This window comes from Acartia tonsa, chromosome 4 (genome assembly GCF_053477335.1).
Source record: "Acartia tonsa isolate MP-2025a chromosome 4, ASM5347733v1, whole genome shotgun sequence".
NCBI classification, from domain to species: domain Eukaryota; kingdom Metazoa; phylum Arthropoda; class Copepoda; order Calanoida; family Acartiidae; genus Acartia; species Acartia tonsa.
In genome coordinates this window covers 303,672-326,058 of record NC_137263.1, presented here as the reverse complement: position 1 = coordinate 326,058, position 22,387 = coordinate 303,672, and the positions used below count along the sequence as shown (strand labels likewise).

The window sequence follows — 22,387 nt, the reverse complement described above, 5'->3', positions numbered from 1 at the left end:
AGGATGTCTATCTATCTCTCATAAAAGTGAATTAGTTTTCTATAATAAAATTACTTAAACATTTGAGGTTTAGGATAGTTGTTTTCTATATTATATATTTTAGATAAAAATAGATGGACATTGAATATCCCATCAAAAGTAGATCGAGTAGTAATACAATAGTCATGTATTGACATGTGAGTTGATAGAAGAGAAAGTGGGATAAGAATTAGATGTAAGCGGAGAGTTTTCACATAATACATTTGGAATATTTTTACCTACATAGTGAAGGATTCACCCTACACATAGAGTAGCTATATTATATAAGATATGGTTGTGAGGAGATGAGTTCTCATAGAGTACTTTTACCTACTCATTGACAGACGTACGGACATTCCTTAATTATAGAGTAGCTATTAAAATATAAACAGTATTGGAAATAATTATAAAAAATAAAAAGAATTGAATTATTATTTTTAATTCTACACATTTATTACATTAAATATAATTTATACCAGGTGCAAGAACAATTAAGAATTCATCATGTAGCAAAGAATTCTCTAAAAAGAGTGATTTGACAAAACATGTGAGAATTCATACAGGTGAGAAACCATTCAAATGTGATCTTTGTGAAAAGGCATTTTCAGAAAAAAGTAACTTGACTATGCACGAAAGAATTCATACAGGAATGAAACCATACTCTTGTGATACATGTGAAAAAGCTTTTCGTTCAAATGGTGAGTTAACAGTCCACAAGAGGATTCATACAGGAGAACGGCCGTACTCCTGTGATACATGTGATAAGACTTTCTTACAACAAAGTGCATTATCTGTACATAAGAGGATCCATACAGGAGAGATACCATACTCTTGTGTGTTATGCCAGAAATCTTTTAAAACTAGTTCAGAACTGTTAAAGCATAAAAAAACAGCTAAGCATCTCAAGAAGTTAGGAGAGAAGCCATATTCTTGTGATACATGTGGTAAAACTTTTTGTACAAATAGAGAGTTAACACTTCACAAGAGGATTCACACAAGAGAGAAGCCGTACTCTTGTGATACATGTGATAAGGCTTTCTTTCAGCAAAGTACGTTAACTATACACAAGAGGATCCATACAGGAGAGAAGCCATACTCATGTGATACATGTGATAAGGCTTTCAAAGATCAAAGTGCCTTAAAACAACATAAAAGGATTCATACAGGAGAGAAGCCTTACTCTTGTGATACATGTGTAAAAGCTTTCCGTTCTAGTAGTGAGTTAACAGTCCACAAGAGGATTCATACAGGAGAGAAACCATACTCTTGTAATATATGTAAAAAATCTTATAATAATAATTCAAATCTATCAAGACATAACAAATCCGCTGTACATCTCATTCTCAAGAAGTTAGAATCTACTAAGAATACAGTTCCAACTTCTACTTCTACCAGTTTTGTTGATTGTGGTGAAGCTGATGTTAAACTAGAAATAAAAGAAGAAACTTTTGATGAGGATCCTCTCTCTATCAACATGGAGGCTGAGAATGTTGAAGAAACTATAAAAAAGGAAAAAGAAGAAGAAAGTCAGGATAAAGATTCTCTTTCTTGTGAACAAAATTCTAACGAGGATAGAATATCAACTATTGATATTGTGGAATAAAATTGAACTGTAATAAATATTTTTGATTAATATTATTTCAACAAAATCTTGCAGATACTCGGTGTATGGATTGTAGTTAAATATAAGGTGCAGAATTTTTATACTATAAATAAACAATTGGACAATGATAGTTAAAAAAAATCTAAAAAAACTTTTCATCCCTGATATTTACAAGCATCAAAAGTCAGAATTATACTTATGCAATTTTTTTTCATCTCTAAATTATATCAAACTTTCCACATATTTCTTATTATTATTTTATATTCACTTAGATTCCATGATAAGACTTGTATTACTTGTAATAATAATTATATTTATTTTCAGACAAAATATAAAATGAAATAAGACTGAAGTTAATAAAACTGAAAGTGAAAGAAAACTTAGGTAAGTAAATACCTGTCTGTCCATATAAAAAGACTTTGCCCACCACTGAAATGGAGAAATCTTGATATAAGTCTTGGCAAGGGCGTCCAAGCTTTTTCATTTGGGGGGGGGGGAAATAATCTTTATATCATATATACCTTTACCTTTAATCCCCCCCCCCCATATTGGACGTCCTTGAGTCTAGGTTTGGTTTGTTTACTTCTTTGTTGGAGTGTAGTACAAACATTTAATACTACTAGAAAAATTTACGATTCTTTTTTCTAAGATACGATAAGAAACCTTTCAACAAGTTAAGCTCAGAACCCCTTTCCCCTCCTCCTACTTTTATTTTGTGTGGTAGTTTTTTATATGTTTTTGTATTTTACTTTTGTTAGGTTATGTTTACTAGGTACACCACATGTACACGGTGATTCAAATGAAACTGCGTTTTCCGTATTTCTAACACAACCAGAAGGAATGCAGAACAAAAAAATTATATGTCCTTGTTTTCTGTAAAAAAGTATGCATTAAAAGGTGTTTTTTTATTATCTCTAAAAATGTTGCTGCAATCATAGGTATATTTTATCAAAAAATGCTGTATGCGAAAGAAGTAATGAAGGAAAAATTAAGATAACTCTTTTATTTCTATGAAAAAATCTTTCCATATCAATATTATTTTAGAAAAAGGACTAAGTAAAGTATTTTTATGAGATTTAAAGATAATTTGCTTTTTCGCTCCCCATAAATGCATTTCTATGATACAAATTTGTCATGATTTCATAATTCTCTCTGGCAAATTCATTTTTTAGTAATAAAATCTCTTTTAAAAATATGGCATTGATAAATAAAACATTTTACCTTTTTATTTTATTTTAATATCTAAAATAAAGTTATGTTAATTCAAAGTTTGTATCTAAATATACTGCCTCAAAAATTATTTATATATCATGTCTTAATCCTTTTTCTGTAAATCAATAGTAAATTATTCAGGATTTAAATGAGGGTGGGTGATTAACGAATTTGAGTTATTTTTAAGGTTAGACTTATCAAGTATATTAAAGAAAAAAAAGTAATTTTAGATTAAATTTTTAATGTTATTGATAGAATATTTCGTTGTCCGTCTTAAAATAAATTCTTTAAGTAAACAAAAAGGTTTTAATTTAACCTTTCAGAATAAAGCAGCATACGCATTACGCACCTTTTGAAATCTTTATGCTCTAAAATGTGCCATTGTTTTAAGCGATATAAAAAGAAAACACCTTTTATTGTATATTTTTACAAAGAACAAGGACCTATAATTATTTTTTCTGTATTCTATTTGATTGTATCAGAAAATCGGAAAAGGTAGTTAAATTTGAATCACCCTGTAGTGTAAGGCTCCAGGAGAAGTTAGGCATAGAGAAAAAATTAACTCACCACTCCTTTATTTTCAATTTATTTTATTTTTAAAGGAGGGGGGGGGGAGGGGGTGGTTGCTTATGCTTGCTAGACACTTATTATTGGCATTAGGAATTAATATGGTTGATTAACCATCCCCTCCACTCACAGCTAATAGCTAAAGGCAAAGAATTATTATTTTCTTTTCTACTCAGGTACTATATTAAATATTTATTCATTCAAGTTGTAAGAACAGTTAAAAATCCATCATGAACAAGTGTCATATCTGCTGCAAGGAATTCTTTAACAAGAGCGATTTGACAAAACACACGAGAATTCATTCAGGTGAGAAGCCATTCGAATGTGATTTATGTGGAAAAGCATTTACGCAGAAATGTAATTTAATAACACACAAGAGGATCCATACAGGAGAGAAGCCATACTCGTGTGATACATGTGAAAAGACTTTCTCAAAACAAAGTAATTTAACTGACCATAAGAGGATTCATACAGGAGAGAAGCCATACTCTTGTGAATTATGTCAAAAATCTTTTACTTTAAGTTCAGACCTGTCAAGACATAAAAAAAACAGCTGGACATCTGAAAAAGTTAGAATCTACAAAGAATACAGTTCCACTTTCTACTTCTACCAGTTTTGTTGATTGTGGTGAAGCTAATGTAAAACTAGAGATAAAAGAAGAAGAAACTTTTGATGTGGATCCTCTCTCTATCAACATGGAGGCTGAGAATGTTGAAGAAAATATAAAACAGGAAATAGAAGGAGATGAAACTGAGGATAAAGATTGTAATGATATCATAGAACATAAAATTGAAATATTATGAACAATTGTTTTTTTATGTGAAATACCAAATTTTCTAAATATTGTATTATTTTTAATGTAAATATTAAAGGGAGGAAAGGGGGAGTTTTGAAACTTTTGATTACTCCGTCATTATTAGACTTGATATTAATATTAGACTATATTTTAAGTTATTTTGGATAAAACTTTACTTTTTTGTTATATTGTCTAACTTTAATACATAGCCTAATAATCACGGAATAAGTGAAAGTGGCAAACCACCCCACCCACCCCTCCAAACCTTACCATATTTCTATAATATCTGTATATATTATTTTTCTACTATTGCTTATTTAAGATTATTTGGTTAAAAAAATATTTTTTCTATTTTGCAAATCAAAAATTATCATTTTTTGTACCTTTTTTTTCAGATAATCGATAACAATGAAATGAAAGCAGAATTTTTACAGACTTCATTTGAATAAATAGCTAAGATAAACCAGGTAAATGTGATTACTTTCATTAATTGTGCTAGAATTTGTGAGGGGTTAAATAAAAGAAGAAAAATGCTTGAGATAAAATCAAATTTTCAAATTATTATAATTCCATAGTTACAATAATGAGAAATGATAAGGAAAACATTTTTTGCTGTTTGTGTTTCTATTCCTTTTACAATGTTAAATACTTTTAAAACTTATTTTTCAATCTTCAAATGTCCAAATATCAACAATCTCTGGTTTCTATTCTAACAACTAAAAATACCAAGATCATAATGTCCATTTAATGAATTGTTCTTTTTAACCCTTACAGATCGGGCCCCAATTCCCACCTTAACACAATGCATATGAAGGTGCTTTGACTTTTGTGTCGGAACCTAAATTGGGATATAGTGCATTTCATTACCCTAGGTTGGGTAACTTCATTTCACTTTTCAATTAAATCTTTTGTTTTATTTCTCTGCAAAGATATCTCCTTGTGTAATTTAATATGATAATCCTTATAGCTCAGGTAATTATTTTTTGAAGACGACTTTCTAACTGAAGTATTTTTTAAAAATATGCAGGATTAAGTACTGATGTACTGTACGTACGCGAGTTGTTTGATGGATAGGAATGAGTATCAAATGTTTCCTCTTTAAATTTGACTAAACTGTTACTGTTAATTTAATTTATTGGTTTTGCTCTTTTAAACTTTTGTTTTGTTCAATCTCTTATTATTATCAGATTATTTTATCATTTGTTTTTTTAACAATTTTGCCTTCATATATGTATTTTTTTGTTATTCTTAAAAGAGTGTCAGTGATGTTCATGCTATAAACTTGTCATTTCTGTAATGTGAGTTGTCTTGTTACAACTTTTTCAATGGTTTTTAAAAAGTATTATTACATATTAATTCTTTTTGTTTCATCAATATTTCATTATAATCCAACTTATGTTGTTTGTAAAAGAATAATTATATTTATTTTCAGGATGAATAGAAAATGAAATAGGACTGAAGATCATAAATCTGTGGTGATTACCAACATAAAGAGAAACAAAATTTCAATAAATTTGAGTTCAGTAACAAAGTAGGTTAGTTTTTAACATAAATAATTTGGTACAGAACAAACCACAACAACCCAAAAACAGTTTAAAAATCATGATTGATATCAAAAGTTTACATGTATTGCTAAGATACTATTTTATGTATAAGGTATTTCTGTGTGTGTCATGTTTATTATATATAGATGGGCGGTTCCATGTGAATAGAGAGAGAGAGAGAGAGAGAGAGAGAGAGAATAAAGAAGGATATAGTTGGACAAAATTTGATGTTCACAGAGTAGTTTTAATAAAGGGAAAAGTAGGTTGGGGGTAAAATCCGTAAAGATGTGTGTTTTAAGGCTTAAAAATAGTAGTAGAACGATAATATTCACCAAATATGTGTATTTCTTATTAATAAGAACTATAGAAAATTTTTTTTTTAAAGTTAACATAAATTTTTATCATTCTACTACTGTTTTTAACTTAAAACACACAACCTTTACGGATTTTACCCGCAACCTACTTTTTCCTTTAACTACATAGTAACAGATGTTCAGACACCTTAGTATATGAAATAATAAGATTAAAAATTCATTATTTCCTATTTAAGTATTACATTAAATATTGTTTATTTCAGGTGCAAGAAGAATTAAGAATCCATCATGAACAAGTGTCATATATGTAGCAAGGAGTTCTCTAAAAAGTTTAAGTTTACAAGGCATATGAGAGTTCATACAGGAGAGAAGCCATTCATATGTGATACATGTGGAAAAACTTTTTGACAACAAGGTCATTTAACTGTTCATAAGAGAACCCACACTGTAAGACCTTACTCTTGTAAAATCTGTAAAAAAGCTTTTCGTACAAATAGTGAGCTAACTGTACACCAGAGAACCCACACTTGTGAAAGGTTCATTTGTGAAATCTGTAAAAATGCTTTTCGCACAAATAGTGAGTTAACTGTACATAAAAGGATCCATATAAAAGAGTTAACAGAAGGTAAAGCAGGTAAAAAGCCATACTCTTGTAATATATGTGAAAAATCATTCTTACAACTAAACCATTTGACTGCACATAAAATGTTTCACATAGGAGAGAAACAATTTTGCTCTAATTCAGACTTATCACTGCACAACAGAACAGATTCACATCTTGATATGTTACACACATCTATGAATACAGTTCGACCTTCTGATTCTACCAGTTTTGTTGATTGTGGCGAAGCTAATGTAAAACTAGAGATAAAAGAAGAAGAAACTTTTGATGAAGATCCTCTTTCTACCAACATGGAGGCAGAGTATGTTGAAGAAACTTTAAAACAGGAAAAAGAAGGAGAAGAAATTGAGGATAAAGATTCTACTGATATCATAGTACATAAAATTGAAATATGATTAACAATTGGTTTCTTATATGAAATACCAAATTTTGTAAATATTCTATTATTTTTAATGAAAATATTTAAAGGGGGGGGGGGGGTTAATTTTTTCCACTTTCACTTACTCCGTCATAATTAGGCTTGATATAAATGTTAGACTTAGGTCATTTAGGATAAAACTTTATCTTTAGGTTATATTACATTATTACCTAGGCAAATAATCACAGAGTAAGTGAAAGTGGCAAAACTCTCGCCCCTCCCCCGTCCCAACCCTAACTTTATTTTTATAAAATCTGTATTTTTTTCTACTTTTGCTGGTTATTTAAGATTATTTGGTTAAAATATTTTTTTTCTCTTTTGCAAATAAAAACTTATCTTTTTTTGTACCTTTTGATTTTTTTCAGAAAACGGATAACAATGAAATGAAAGTAGAATTCTTGCAGCCTTCATTTAAATAAATAGCTAAGATAAATCAGGTAAATGTGTGTACTTTCATTAACCCTTGCCCCTTGCCGCTCCTTTATCGGTTGGGGGGGGGGGGGGTTGTACCCTCCTTCAAATTAAGTATTAACCCTCCCAGGACCTATGAGAAGCTACCCTGTAAAGGAGAATCACATCGGTTAGCGGTAAGCGAGATTCTTTGGAACAGACAGACATCCTGTTACTTTATTATAAGGATGTAAGGGTATTGTTTCGGTACAACGGCATTTGGCTGGCCGTTTACCAGATCTTTACGTACAGACGTACGAAACCTGCTACTTCCCACAAGAGACAAAACCAGCATAGTTACTAATACAATTTATTGTATGAAAACGGTCATGCTGAAATAGAAAATAACAAAATTAATAATCAAATATTAAAATGTTAAACACATGATAAAATAAATCTTGTAAAAGAGAATAAATCTTTTCTTATTTGGAACAATCGTCTTTTTTAATAAAGTAAATATTCATTATGAGAGGTTGCGTGACTTCGAAATTATATTTTAAAATATATAAACTGCTAGGGTTACTTTTTGCTTAAAATTAATCAAAATTAAATACGAGTTTGAAATTCATAAACAAAATCATTATAGACTACGATTAAAATATTCTGATACAAAATAAATTAATTACTTGGTCTAATTTAAGTAAAAATGAAAGATTAATTTGCCGTCTTTTAAAATTCACTCCATTCCATTAAAAATGCTTAAAGAAAGAATTCTTACCGAAGTTTTTGTTCCTGTAAAGCCGGGAAGCACTCAAAGGTATTTTTCAGTACGGACAACACCACAATTCTGACTATACATGGTTTTTTATCACGCAGATAATCCGCACATTTTGAAAGAAAGATTAAAGATGGCTACGCTCGCTTTGTTTATGGTCCATGCGCAAGCATTGTTTTGAATGCCGCGTCCAATTATGAACATTTGAATCTCACCGCTTTCCAAACTGACATTAATGATAAGGAAAACAAAAGGATAAAGGTTCGAGTTCACAAACGCATCACACTATTATACTTCCAATACACACCCGCCTGAAAGTGGGGAATCGAACACCACACTATTCAAATTTTCAACTTTGTGTGCAGACAATGTCCACAAAAGTCACAATTCAAAACCACATAAATTACAAGAGTTTTAAATTTTGGCCCTTTGGCCTCAAATTTGCTAGTAGTGATATTCACGAATACTCGCACTAACACAAATGACACAATTCCACAAAAATGTAGGAATAAAGGAATAGGAAATAAAACATTCTTCATTGAAAGCTTACACATTCACTACTCACTCATAACACTTATTCTCATGGCCTCACAATTTTTCGAAATGAACAAATGGTTATTTGAAATTGTTAGACCATGTAATGCAATACATAATAATAATTTAAATAAGTACCCAAACTTTAATTAGGTACCTAATCAATAATAATGATAATAATAATATTCTTAATATTAAAGTAAACTTAATGCTAAACATAATCTGCATTAATCATCAAATAATTCATTCAAACTTTTTAATAAAAGAAGAATAATTACTTAAAAAACTTCTTTTCAAACAAATATTTTTTGCTAAAGAAAAGTGAAAATGCATACGTAAATCTTTCTTCGATCAAATCTTTATGTAAAAGATAGCTAAGAAACAATCCTTAAATCTAGATAAACAGAATAATCAAATAAAGTAAAATTATCCTTAATCTAAACATATCATCAAAATAAAATATCCTTATATCTAAGAACATATAAAAGAACTGTATTAATTCATCAATAAAACATCAAAATGAAAGTAAAATTGCATTTTTGCATATGCGAATTTTAAATTAAGCTCAAAGTAAAAGAAAAGTCTCAAAAAGTGTTTATTTGGCAATTTCTCTTTGGCTGAATAGATAATAAGCTTTTCCGTGTACTTATTTATACAGTCTTTTAAAATTAAGAGCAATTGGGGCCTCAGTTCAACCTGAACCTCGAAAGCTTGCAGATCAAACCGACGCACTACAATTATAATAATGCCACGTGCGACGAGTCCTGTTTATGGTTATGTTTTGTTTCTTTTTTTGTGTAACCGTGAACAGGATTCCTGGCGCGGGGCTCAATTCACGAACATTTCTGAAAAAGATAGAATGAAAAATGTTCCAAAGTTAAAATCTTCAAATAAAGAAGGAATCAAAGAAACTACAGAAGAATCTTTTTGAAATCATCAAATATTTCTTAAGCTTTAGTTTTGCCGTTATGTAAAGAGTGCAGCCGAGGAAACAGAGCTCGTACGCTTTATATAGCGGTCTTATTAGGCTAAATTCTTCGAAAACAAATCTAAGTGCATCTGCTATGTTCATAAAATTACTGCTTTTTTGTTTTTAGGTAATCTTCAGAACGAAAATAAATATAATAATCTTAATATATAGTTGATATTAAATTATTTATAATGCTTGTAATATAAAAAGATATTTTTAAAATGATCAAATGTGTTTCATTTCTATTCTTATCTGTATATATCATATTTCACGTCTGTTAAACAAGAAACGACAATAATGCTTCGCATCCAAAATTAAAAAAATACGTACCTAAGATTTTTTACGCGAAAAAATCCCAGTTCCCGATCAAATAAATCCTTAAAGAAAACTTATGTATTCGAATAGAAAACTTTAGTTTTATGCGTTGGAAATAAAATTTTGAGCTCATTTATAATTTTAAACGAATTTGTAAGGAAATTTGCGTCAATTATAAATTTAAAAAATATGCAATTGTTGAAAGTTTAAAAAAAATATGCGATAAGAACGATACTAATAAAAATACTTAATCGTCTTGGGAATCATCTTGGGGTAGGTTTACTTTCAACAATCGTCTTGAAGAAATCTCGTTATCCGTGGCTTCAACATCATCGGACAATTTGAAACGGGCTACAACTGTACGGCCACCGCCTCGTACATCTTGAACTCTGCCGAGGCGATACTTCTTAACCAAGTTGGTGCACCCGTCAACAAGAACGACATCTCCAACGCTCAGCGGAACTTGATTGCACCTCCACTTTACCGTGCGCAATAGCTCAGGCAGCAGCTGCTGCTTGTAGACTTCATGGAACTGTCTAGTCAGCTCCTCCAGATGGCTTAAACGGCGTATAATTCGATCTCTGGAACCGGTCTCGAACGAGCAAATCCCGTCGTTAGCTCTGCCACCCAACAAATCAGCAGGAGAAATGATTCTCCATGTATTAACATCATTCCCTTGTGTAGCATAGCTCAAGGGTTTAGAGTTTAAAACTCTAGCAGTTTCAGCAGTCAGCAGCAACAACTCGTTGTGATTGACAACAGCTCCACACAACTTCTTATTGAGGACACGCTTGACCATGGCGACCTGGCGCTCAACACTTCCTACATACGAATGAGCGCCAGTCGGTACAAGGTGCCACTCAAAACTCACATCAGATTTCTTCATAACTTCATCAAGTATTCTTTTCGAGCCAAGAAAATTGGTGCCGCGATCAGTAGTCACGACTCTGGGCATGTTGTAGAATGCTTGAAGCTTTCTGAGGCCAATAATGACAGCCTCAGTACTGTAATCCAGCAGAACATCAATAAACACTGCTTGTGTAAAACGACAACAAACAATCAGCAACCAAACCTTGTACTTGGCTGGATTCTTCCTGGTGCGGACTCCAGGCCTTGTAACTTCCATCGGGCCAGCAAGGTCAAGGTGAACATGGAAGAATGGAACTGAAGATTCTAACCTGTCGGGCAGGACGTCTGCCATAGTTGGGGCTGAACGACGTGCATACTCTAGACAACAACTGGAACATGACTTGACAACCTTCATAGCTTCCTGGCGGCCACGTGATATCCAAGCATACCTGCGACTCTGTACCAAAGTCTTTCTATGACCGGCATGGCCAAGTTCATCGTGGGCCTGCTGTAGGAACAGTCTGGCCAAGTTATTGTGACGATCAATCAAAATAAGTCCAGGGGAATCCTTGAACAGCTTTCTCTTCCCCTCGGCTGCTGCCTCCAAGGCCTCATCTCCACGGGAACGCATCTTGAGGACTCTGAATTTACGAACAGGATAATAGCCATTATTACCAACGATAGGCCAGTACACCTCAGTCTCGTGATAATAGGGTTGAAGACTATCATATTTACCTTCAGCCTCCATAACCATCTCCTTCTCCTGGTTGTATGATGCCAGGAATAAATCACACACCACATCTAGGTAGGTAATTGAAAAAGTGTGATTGCTATAAAACTTGGAATCAACTAGCGGCTCTTGTCCAGCTGGAACCGAAACTCCCGTCGGCTCTTGTCCAGCTGGAACCGCAACACTGATCGGCTCTTGTCCAGCCGGAACCGAAACTCCCGTCGGCTCTTGTCCGGCTGGAACCGAATCATTCATCGGCTCTTGCCTGGCCGAAACTCGTTTCTTAACAAGCAACAACTTAAAACAGTTGGCAGCTCTGATCACCGCCTGCATAGTTTTACGTGCCTGCCTGTAGGTACGTCGTGCTAAAGTTCTCCAGAAATCAGTATCAACTACCTGGACGGCCATACACTTCAATCGGACCATGCGCTGATTCATCTCAGCCTCTGGGATGGGGTGATTTACTTCACCCGCCGTCTTTACAGGCCACTGGTCCTGCTCCAGGCGCAGCCATTCAGGCCCATCCTGATACCTGGATCCTGGTGAAACATCTTGAATGGTACAGGCACCTCTGGTGGCAAGATCTGCAATGTTCTGATCTGTAGGAAGCCAGCGCCAATCCTCTGGGCTGGTCAGCTGTTGGATCTCACTCACACGATGACTGTTAAATATGTTTAACATCACTGATTCAGACACTATTTGCGATATAGCACAAGTGCTGTCGCTAAAAAACATCTTGCCTGCTACTGCAAAGGGCAGGGCTCGGACGATTGCGTCCGCCAATCTTGCCATTAATAAACATGACAACAACTCAAGTCTTGGAATAGACTCAATCTTAACAGGAGCCACACGACTCTTGCCACTGCATAAAATCACTTCGAAGCCTCTGGCTGTTGGCCAACGTAGGTAGATGATGGCTGCGTAGGCTGAACTTGAAGCATCAGAAAACCCAATGATGGTTGGGAGCCCCAGTGGCTCATCAGGAACTAAAGAACATTGAAATGGCACTTCTCCAAGCTTAGCCCTGTCGGCCAAACTGTCAACAAAATCATCTCTCAGCTTGGCAGGCACATGCTCATCCCATGATACGCCACTAATGCAAACCTCCCGAAGTATAAGCTTGGACTTCAGGAGTAGTGGGCACATAAGGCCAAGAGGGTCATATAATTGCTGTACGACCCGCCAAATCTCTCTCTTCGTTACACAATCTGGCATGGCTCTCCATAAATCTAACAGATCAAGGTCCTCCAGCAATTTTCGGCCCTTTATCTTGGCGCCATGATTCACCCGAGCAGGTAAAGTAAGAACATCTTCTCTGGGGGCCCATTGGATGCCCAGTACCTTAACGGGATCAACATCATCTCCAGAATAAATAACTGATTTAAAGCTGAAGTTGCCAGGTTCAATCATTTCCTTCAACTCTTCGACCATTTTGACGGCTTCTGGCTTGCTATTATGACCGCCAGTATGGTCATCAATGTAGGTACACTGCTCCAGCTTGATAGCTGGAGCATCCTGATGCAGTACAAACTTGGAACCGGTAGGTTGTTGCTCACTTCTCCACAGGTCCTGCTTCGCAACTACCTCTGCTCCCTTGACGTATTCAGATCCATAAACATCATGAACATCTTGGCGGCTGCGCCCTCCAAAAATCTGTGCTGTCAATCTCAGGGCTGTGACGGCGAAATCGCCTGCCAACTTCTCCCCAAAGTTAACTTTTTTGGTCAAGTAAACTTCGGGGTTGGCATGTTCATCCTCTGCAAACCACACTCTCTTCAGCTGCGAATCTTCATATGTGGCCGCCAAAGAATTGTAAAATTTACAGACATCACACACACAGGCACACTTGTAACTTCTGAACCGAATAAGATTGTAAAACAAAGTGTAGGTAGGTGGTGGGCCGTCCATCATAATATGGTTTAAACTTGTTCCATTGCAGGTCAAGCTAGAATTTGCGCAGATTCTCAAGGGGGTAGAAATACTATCCTTGAAGGCCGTCACTAATGAATTAAAATAGACTGGACCTTCAAATGCTAAGTCTTGTGGCATGGCTTTGACGTACACCCCACGGGACACCGCCTCCTTGAACACCTTCACAAACACGTCATATTCGCCGTTTTTTATCATGCGCCGGCGATCACGAAGCGCGATATTATACGCCTGCCGCGAATTGTTCGGCAGCGTATGTGTTGGCAGCCGATATGGATAAGCTGCCGTCCACTCTTTCTTCACAAGATCCAATGTTAAACCTTCCTTTATCAGATCCTGTTTTCGCTGATCAACGGCTGACTTGCCTGACGCAAGTGCCAGGCAATGCCTGCAGCCCGTGCATCCACTGCACAGCCGCGGCGGCTGCACGCCTAACGCCTCCGACGATAGGAAGTCCATAGCTGCAACTTCCAACTTAGTAACTTTACAAACAACTGGCTTGCTAACAGGCTTTCCATCGGCTGAAACAACAAGGAAACCTGTACCAAAAATGCTGCGGTATAATCTTGACTCGCCGATGAGTTTATCCGCCGCTGGGAACGTCGTGGGCGTGACATGCCCCAGGAGAATATCAAGTGGTCCATTGACCAATGAAAAATCTTGTGGCTTCATATCAAACAGAGCAGCTGCGGCGACTGGGTCCATGCTGCGCAGCCCATCTGTATGTCCAATTGTGTGCACAACAGCTGCTTCCATAACATGCTTGTTCTTGTTACGGTCAACCAGGCAGAGTTTAACTGTTGGGCATGACTGAACTTTGCCATCAGCCATTGAAATGGTAGCTACACGTCCAGTAGAGGGCAACTGCAACTTCTTGGCAATAGACTGTGTAACCATGGTGAGGTTGGCACCTGTGTCCCACATCCCAGACACAGGCACCTTCCTCTTGTAGACATCCAGGGCGTCCAACTTCTGGAGCATCAACATGTAATTATTCTCACCCAAAAATGGCGCTTCATACACAGCTGAAACCTGGGCGACGGACTCATGGAGGAGGGAGTTGTGTTTCTGTCCACAATTGTTGATCCTGCAGCCTCCAAGCTTCTCAGCACGCGGACACTCTGAGGCGCGGTGCCCTTTATTAAGACATAAAAGGCACCCGCCGATTTTCATCACAAAATCTTTCCGTTCTGGAACAGACATGGTTGTAAACTTCGAACATTTAAACAAAAAATGATCTCCACTGCAGCCGTCTGACGGACAGGACTGCTTCTTCTTGAATCTGCTAGGTGTACCAGGTTTACCTACGACGGCCGCAGCTGCGGCAGGATTACCTTTCTTCTTGGACGGCGTGTCCAAGCCGTGGCTGCTACGCATCAATAATGCGCCACGCTGCTGTTCTAGTATATCCAGCAGCTTAGGCACGTCGGGAACGTCCATGCTCCCGAGTGCAAGGTCGAGCTTATCCTGAAACTCTTTTGGCAGTTTCTTAGATAACATCTCCAACAATAAAACTGTGAGCCATTGGCTTGTAGAAACTGCGTCCTTACCATCAGCCTTGGTCATCTGCTCGAGCTGGTTGATGGCACCTGAGAACTCGGCAAGAGCGCTAACAATCTGGCCGCTCTCGGACAATTTACCTTTCTTGTCCCAGCTGTTGAATATACACAACATCTGTCTGGTTCTGGATTTGAACAATTGGTCCAAATATGTCCATTGCGCTGCATGCGTGGCAATCTGTTGCAACTGCAGCCTCAACGGTTTATCCTTCATTACTCGTTCACAACTTAACACCATCTGCAGGTAGCTGGGCTCATATCCAGTAGTAAGCTTCTGGAAATTCTCCTTAAATTGCGCATAAGAAGATTCTTGCCCATCAAAGCTGGGAAGGAGTTTTTCGTCTAGGCGTGGCATGTACCCATGAGACGAAAACATCGGACTGGCAGCAAACGATTGGGCGCCAAATGACGGCAGCATAGGATCTACCGAGGCACCCGAGACTGGCGTAACAGGCTCTTGCTTAGCCTTTGCCAGCGTCTCCATCAGTTTAGTCATATCACTAATAATTTTAGTTGGTAAAGGTATATAATCACCTTTAATAACTTTCACTATTTGCATACAACGTTGTTGCAAACTGTTTTTGTGAGCTGCAAGATCATCACCAAGAACTAAGACCTCATTGTTTATCGCTCTTAGCTCATCTATGGCACTTAATGTAAGTTTTAACTCGCTATAGTTCTTTCGTGCCATGATAACGTCACTATAAAAATCCTTTAGGTTAATATCATCTTGGATTAACACATCCAGCTGTTGAAGACCGCTCATGGTACGTTCCAGATTTAGGTTCGCATCATGGACAAGGATGCATTCCTTGGCGAGATTAACATTGATATCTGCGGTGTCTGAAACTACCTGCATCACTCTGTCTAACTCTTCGGTTATCACTTCAACTGCCATAGGCAATCTGCCCGACAATAATTCATACCTAGTCTTTTTAGGTGCCATTTTCACTTTTGTTAACACTGATTACAACTATAGTCACGTGTAGAATTTTATTCACATTCAACACATACGGTAACTGTCACTGGCTTTGACTGGCTGACTGGACTTCTTACCGTTTTCATTGTTTCGGTACAACGGCATTTGGCTGGCCGTTTACCAGATCTTTACGTACAGACGTACGAAACCTGCTACTTCCCACAAGAGACAAAACCAGCATAGTTACTAATACAATTTATTGTATGAAAACGGTCATGCTGAAATAGAAAATAACAAAATTAATAATCAAATATTAAAATGTTAAACACATGATAAAATAAATCTTGTAAAAGAGAATAAATCTTTTCTTATTTGGAACAATCGTCTTTTTTAATAAAGTAAATATTCATTATGAGAGGTTGCGTGACTTCGAAATTATATTTTAAAATATATAAACTGCTAGGATTACTTTTTGCTTAAAATTAATCAAAATTAAATACGAGTTTGAAATTCATAAACAAAATCATTATAGACTACGATTAAAATATTCTGATACAAAATAAATTAATTACTTGGTCTAATTTAAGTAAAAATGAAAGATTAATTTGCCGTCTTTTAAAATTCACTCCATTCCATTAAAAATGCTTAAAGAAAGAATTCTTACCGAAGTTTTTGTTCCTGTAAAGCCGGGAAGCACTCAAAGGTATTTTTCAGTACGGACAACACCACAATTCTGACTATACATGGTTTTTTATCACGCAGATAATCCGCACATTTTGAAAGAAAGATTAAAGATGGCTACGCTCGCTTTGTTTATGGTCCATGCGCAAGCATTGTTTTGAATGCCGCGTCCAATTATGAACATTTGAATCTCACCGCTTTCCAAACTGACATTAATGATAAGGAAAACCAAAGGATAAAGGTTCGAGTTCACAAACGCATCACACTATTATACTTCCAATACAGGTATCTTGTTTAAATTTCATATTATGGAAAGCAAATCTACAATATTGTTATATGTCAGTTTATACACTTCAAATAACCTTTGAAATGTGCTCTTTCATATAGATAAAGAATATTTTTCTTTCTAATTTCCCGCAGGGATATAAAGGGATAAGACAATGGCAGATAATTTAATGTACATCCCGAATACTCAATTTACCCTTTCTGTGGGCATCAATTTTTGATTGAAACGTTTGGACACTCAACTTAAAATACTAATCAATCGGAATGCATTTATAGTCCACAAAGTTGTTGGTCAAACAAAAAAGAAAACTTAGTTATAAAACCTCTGGGACTAGTGTAATAATCATCTCAATGAATTTGCCGCCATTATCTTTTTCTAAAATAACACCATATCATATTTGCTTGTCCAGTTTCTGATTAAAAGTGGGAGGAGTCCGCGTTGAGCATCATATTTATATAAATGGGCGGAGATTTATTTTTCGTAGATATAAATATTGTTTATATTTTACTTTTAGGTTGATAATTTAATCAACGTCAGTCAACAACTAATATTCACAGTGAACAGAGAGAAATCTGCAGAGGAATTTTGATTGTGGAATAAACTCATGAATTGGTATTTTGATTTCTTTTCATATTTTATGTGCGGAGCAAATATATAATATTGTTGTCCGTTGTTTTGGTCTATACGTACACAATCATATCACATTTGTTCTGTTTAAGCCGCTACATTAACTTAATCTTATATTATATAATAACAAATTGACATATTTATATTCTTAAAATCTATATCATCAAATGATGATTGATAAATAATAATTTTCACCAGAATCTTTTTTTATTTGAAATTTAAATAACATTACAACCTTTTAATAAATACATGAATTGCTTTTCCAAGTTCTGATTAAAAGTTGGAGGAGTCCGCCTTGAGTATCATGTTTCAGTAAATGGGCGGAGATTTATTTTTTATAAAACAATAGTTAAATAATAATTATGATTTAGGTTGATAAAGTCAGTCAGTAACTAACATTCACAGTGAACAGAGAGAAACCATTATACAAATCAACTTTATATTATAAGGTTTTTTTATATTTTTGTGCTTTATGCATTACTCCAGACTCATTCTCTTATGCTATTCGATGCTGATGTTTAAAAGCAAAACTTTTCTATAATTAAGGTAAGTCCGTCCGTACCTCTTTCCGGAATGTTTAGCTCTTTTCATTGATTTAGTCATGTTAGAATTGTCCTATCGATTTCAAACTTTGCACGATGATTCCTATAACAGTTAGGTACAATTTAGAAAGCTTAGAAACTCTATAATCGTTACCAGAATGTCCGTACGTGGTAAAAAATGGGAGGAGTCTCCGTTGAGCATCATGTTTAAGTAAATGGGCGGAGATTTTGTGAGGCTTTATTATTTATAAAACAAGAGTTAACTATTGTTTATATTTTAGGTGGATAATTAAATCATTGTCAGTCAGCAACTAACATCCAGAGTGAACAGAGAGAAATCCATTATTCAGATCTATTTTAAATTATAAGGTATTTTATATTATTTATGCTTTATGTCATAAATTATAGACTCATTACCTATGCTTTTCATTGCTTATGTTTATAAGCAAATCTTTCCTATAATTAGTTGGTCCGTCCGTACCTCTGTCCGGAATGGTAAGCTCTTTTCATTAATTTAGTCATGTTATATTTGTTCTTTCAATTTCAAACTTGGCATGGTTATTCCTGTAGTAGTTTCAGAAAGCGTAGCAACTGTTAATTCAGTTCTGACGTCCATAGTGTTCAATCGTTTTAACCACTAATTTTAATCTACAGAAGGGGTAATTATGTGCATCATCATAGGGATGTATGTACATTAATTCATTGTCTGCTATTCTGTTTTTTTAGAGCTTGGCTTTTATAGATGTTGTCATCGCTGTTTTTCTTCTATGATAACAATTTATTTCCAATTCTATGTGAATGTAATATTTATATTTATCGCCCTAACTCATATAAGTCCTGGGATAGGTGTAAAGGGGTGCTTACCCCAAACTTTGAAATCCCTCATTTTACTCCCCTGCCTCAAAATTAAAATCTAACTCCGCCCATTTATCATTGATTTTGAACAAATAAATTAGGAGGAGTTGCTAAATATTTTTGAAAATACTTATAAAAACTAAATCTGGGGAGAAGGGGGGGGGGGTGGTTGAGTTATAAAATGTTTTTCAACCTCTGTACACGAATATAAATGTTATTTCATGTTTGTCAGCTTCGCTTTTATTAATGTTGTTATCCTTGTATATTACTTTCTTTCTACAATTTTTAATATCAAAGCTTTTTACATTTGTCTGTATATACATACATAACACTACCTCTTATCGTAAATTTACGCATGTCAGAATTGTTCTGATGGTTCCTTTTACAACTAGTAAAGGATCTTTAAAATTGTTGCTAGAAAGGTCGTTTGTTCTTTCAACATTATTTACCTTTATTGACAACAACTTGGACATGGCTATAATAATTCTTTATTGTTTGTTTGGCCGTCGGCGTCTGTTTTTTCTTCCTTTGCTTTTATGGAAGTTGTCATTCTTGTTTCATTTTGTATTTTGTGTTTTAATTAATAAAAATAATAATTTAGGACATTGAGAGAGGATATACCAGCATGTATACCTGAAATATTTGTAAAAAGAATTTTACACATAAATCTTCTTTTGTTATTCATATGAGGGTGCATACGGGAGAGAAGCCATTCTCATGTGATCAATGTGAAAAGACCTTTGCACGGAAAGATAAATTATCTCTCCATGAAAGAATCCATACAGGTGAGAAGCCATACTCATGTGAACAATGTGAAAAGATGTTTTCTCAAATAAGTTATTTGAATATTCACAAAAGGATCCATACTGGTGAGAAGCCATACTCGTGTGATCAATGTGAAAAGACATTTACAACTAGTAGTAATTTGACTAAGCACAAAAGATTCCATACAGGAGAAAAGCCATTCTCATGTGATCAATGTGGAAAGTCTTTCACTAATAATAGTAGTTTGACTTTACACAAAAGAATCCACACAGGTGAGAAGCCATACTCATGTGATCTATGTGATAAAGCATTTGTACAAAAAGATAAATTGACCAGACACAATAAAACCCCTGGACATTTAGAAATGATGAAAACCTTTAATGATACAGTTCCAACTTCTGTATCTATTAGTTTAATTAAATGTGAAGAAGTTTATATCAAGGAAGAAATTAAAGAAGAAGAAATATTTGATGAAGATCCTATCTCTATCCAGATGATAGCTGACAATATTGATCCTCTCTCTATTGAAATGTAAATGAATGAGAGTGTTGTAAATAGTTTTATCAGAGAATTATAAATATTATTATACTTTCTGTTATAAAAATCCAAACATACAACATAATTTATTATCCAATTTAAAAAATATCCGTAAAATCTCTAATTTATCATTTTACTAAATGGTTTTTTGTACTAAACATTTTACTAAATACATCGCCTCTTGCTTAAAGACTCAGTTTAATACCAAACTTCCTAAATTAGTGAACTGTTTATCCAGCCGTTTATGAGATAGTATTGAACATGCATACATACATAAATAAAGACATAAAGTGTATATAATATAAAATTTGTATTTAGAATGATAATTATTTTGTTTATATTTTGACAACATGTTTCTATAATGTAGAATAGATATTGTAAAATTAACTATATATATACAATTTTTTTCTTTTCAAAGTTTTTCTATAACTACGGTCCGTATGTACGTCACAGTTAGCTCTTTTCATTATTTAGGTATGATAGAATTGTCCGGTCGATTACAAACTTTGGGTAATGAATCCTGTTGAAGTTGGGTACGATTTAGAAAGCATAGCCACTCTATAATCGTTACCAGAATGTCCGTATATCCATTTAAACATGTTGATTTTTAACTTTTTTAACAATAAATTTTTATCAAATAAAATTATCTGATTATTTGGATATTGATTCTTAGGATAAAAAAGTACAATGTTATAAGCGAAGCACCTCTATAAGCAAGTCCTAAAAATGTAAGTATGTCCTTAAACATTATCCTGTTTTTAAGCAGTTTTTCAACAAATTTACTTACAATTTTGATTCGACATTTATACATTTATGTTCTGATTTTTCAGTTCTGTCACTCTACAAGTGTTAATGTTTGTTTTGTCCTACCGTTTCAAAGATTCGCTTTTATGGATGTTGTCATCCTTGATTTTTTTCAAATCTTTTCTATAACTAGGTTCTGTACGACACGTCCGTACGCACGTCATGGTTAGCTCTTTTTATTATTTAAGCTTTTTAGAATTGTCCTATCGATAATAAACTTTGGGCAATGAATCCTGTTTGGTACGATTTTAAAAGCATAGCAACTTCATAATCGTTAAAAGAAAGTCCATTATAAAATACCGATTTTACCTTTTTTTGACAACTATTTTTTATACAACTTGGTAAGATAAGTTCTTCAACAGAATCCTGTATGTACGCAATTTTGCATCAAGTTTTGATACTATGCTAGCGGCTACGCCACTAGAAGTCTCTAGGGAGCTTATATTTAAATAATAATTTTTGGTTGGTTAAGTGATATTAAAACTATTAAAAACCATCACTGTTTAAAGGAAAGCCATATCGTTCCAGCAGTTCATAAGGAAGCCCTTCAATAACGAATGTTAAGAAACAGTGTAAAAAAATATTAATAACAATCTGTTGTGGAGGTGTAGGGTTCGAGAATGAACTGCGAAATATGAGAGACATTAAAAATGTGTAGTTTGTGAATGCTCGAAAACAGGCATTACCAGTTAGGACCTCCAGACAAAGGTGGTACAATCAAAGGGTTGGTTGTCAAGGAAAAAACAGAAATATATCGATAATACAAAGTAGCTTGATGTCTGTCCATCTGGCCGTCTGTATGTCCCTTAAGATCTCGGTAACCACTGAACCGATTGGATTCTACTCTTCAGGGTATATACCTATTGGTCCTGTGGTGGTTTTAAGCTATTTTCTTGGGGGGTGGGACACCCGCAACCCCCAAAAAACAAAAAAATCCCCCCCATTTTTTTTTTTTTTTTTTTTTTGTAAGAAATATCCTTGGTCCTTTGTAGAAGATTTCCTTACACCTTACACTTTTTTTACCATCTCTTGGGGCAAAGCCCCTAGAGGCTAGGGGCGAAGCCGCTAGTAACATATAAAGTAAATGCTAGTAAACAATAAAATATCTATTAAATAACTATTTTAAGATGGTATCAACTGCTTAATACAGAATAATGTTTAAGTAAAAACTTAATTAATAGGATAATTGTATCACATAAAAATTTGTTGTCAAAAAAGTTAAAAA

General features: G+C 34.6%; 2 protein-coding genes across 2 annotated transcripts; one reads left to right on the top strand and one right to left on the bottom strand.

Annotated features, from left to right (window-relative positions):
* Positions 1–509: 509 nt before the first annotated feature.
* Positions 510–20,697, top strand: LOC145315590 (uncharacterized). Its single transcript, XM_080155568.1, has 4 exons — positions 510–2,005; positions 18,031–18,108; positions 18,483–18,570; positions 19,658–20,697. The coding sequence occupies exon 1, from the start codon at positions 644–646 to the stop codon at positions 1,619–1,621; it is 978 nt and encodes a 325-aa protein (XP_080011694.1). The 5' UTR covers positions 510–643; the 3' UTR covers positions 1,622–2,005; positions 18,031–18,108; positions 18,483–18,570; positions 19,658–20,697.
* Positions 10,327–16,960, bottom strand: LOC145318117 (uncharacterized). Its single transcript, XM_080159467.1, has 3 exons — positions 16,730–16,960; positions 12,000–16,343; positions 10,327–11,729 (listed from the first exon to the last, which is right to left on the bottom strand). The coding sequence occupies exons 2-3, from the start codon at positions 16,090–16,092 to the stop codon at positions 10,327–10,329; spliced, it is 5,496 nt and encodes a 1,831-aa protein (XP_080015593.1). The 5' UTR covers positions 16,093–16,343; positions 16,730–16,960.
* Positions 20,698–22,387: the final 1,690 nt, after the last annotated feature.

Excerpts from the sequence above, each read along its gene's own strand:
- LOC145315590 (XM_080155568.1), top strand. The coding sequence starts at position 644 with ATGCACGAAAGAATTCATACAGGAATGAAACCATACTCTTGTGATACA.
- LOC145318117 (XM_080159467.1), bottom strand. The coding sequence starts at position 16,092 with ATGGCACCTAAAAAGACTAGGTATGAATTATTGTCGGGCAGATTGCCT. Across the intron at positions 11,730-11,999 it reads ACGTACCTACAGGCAGGCAC|ATGTGGTGTGTGATTTATTC; the intron begins GTAAAACTATGC and ends TTACCTACCTAG.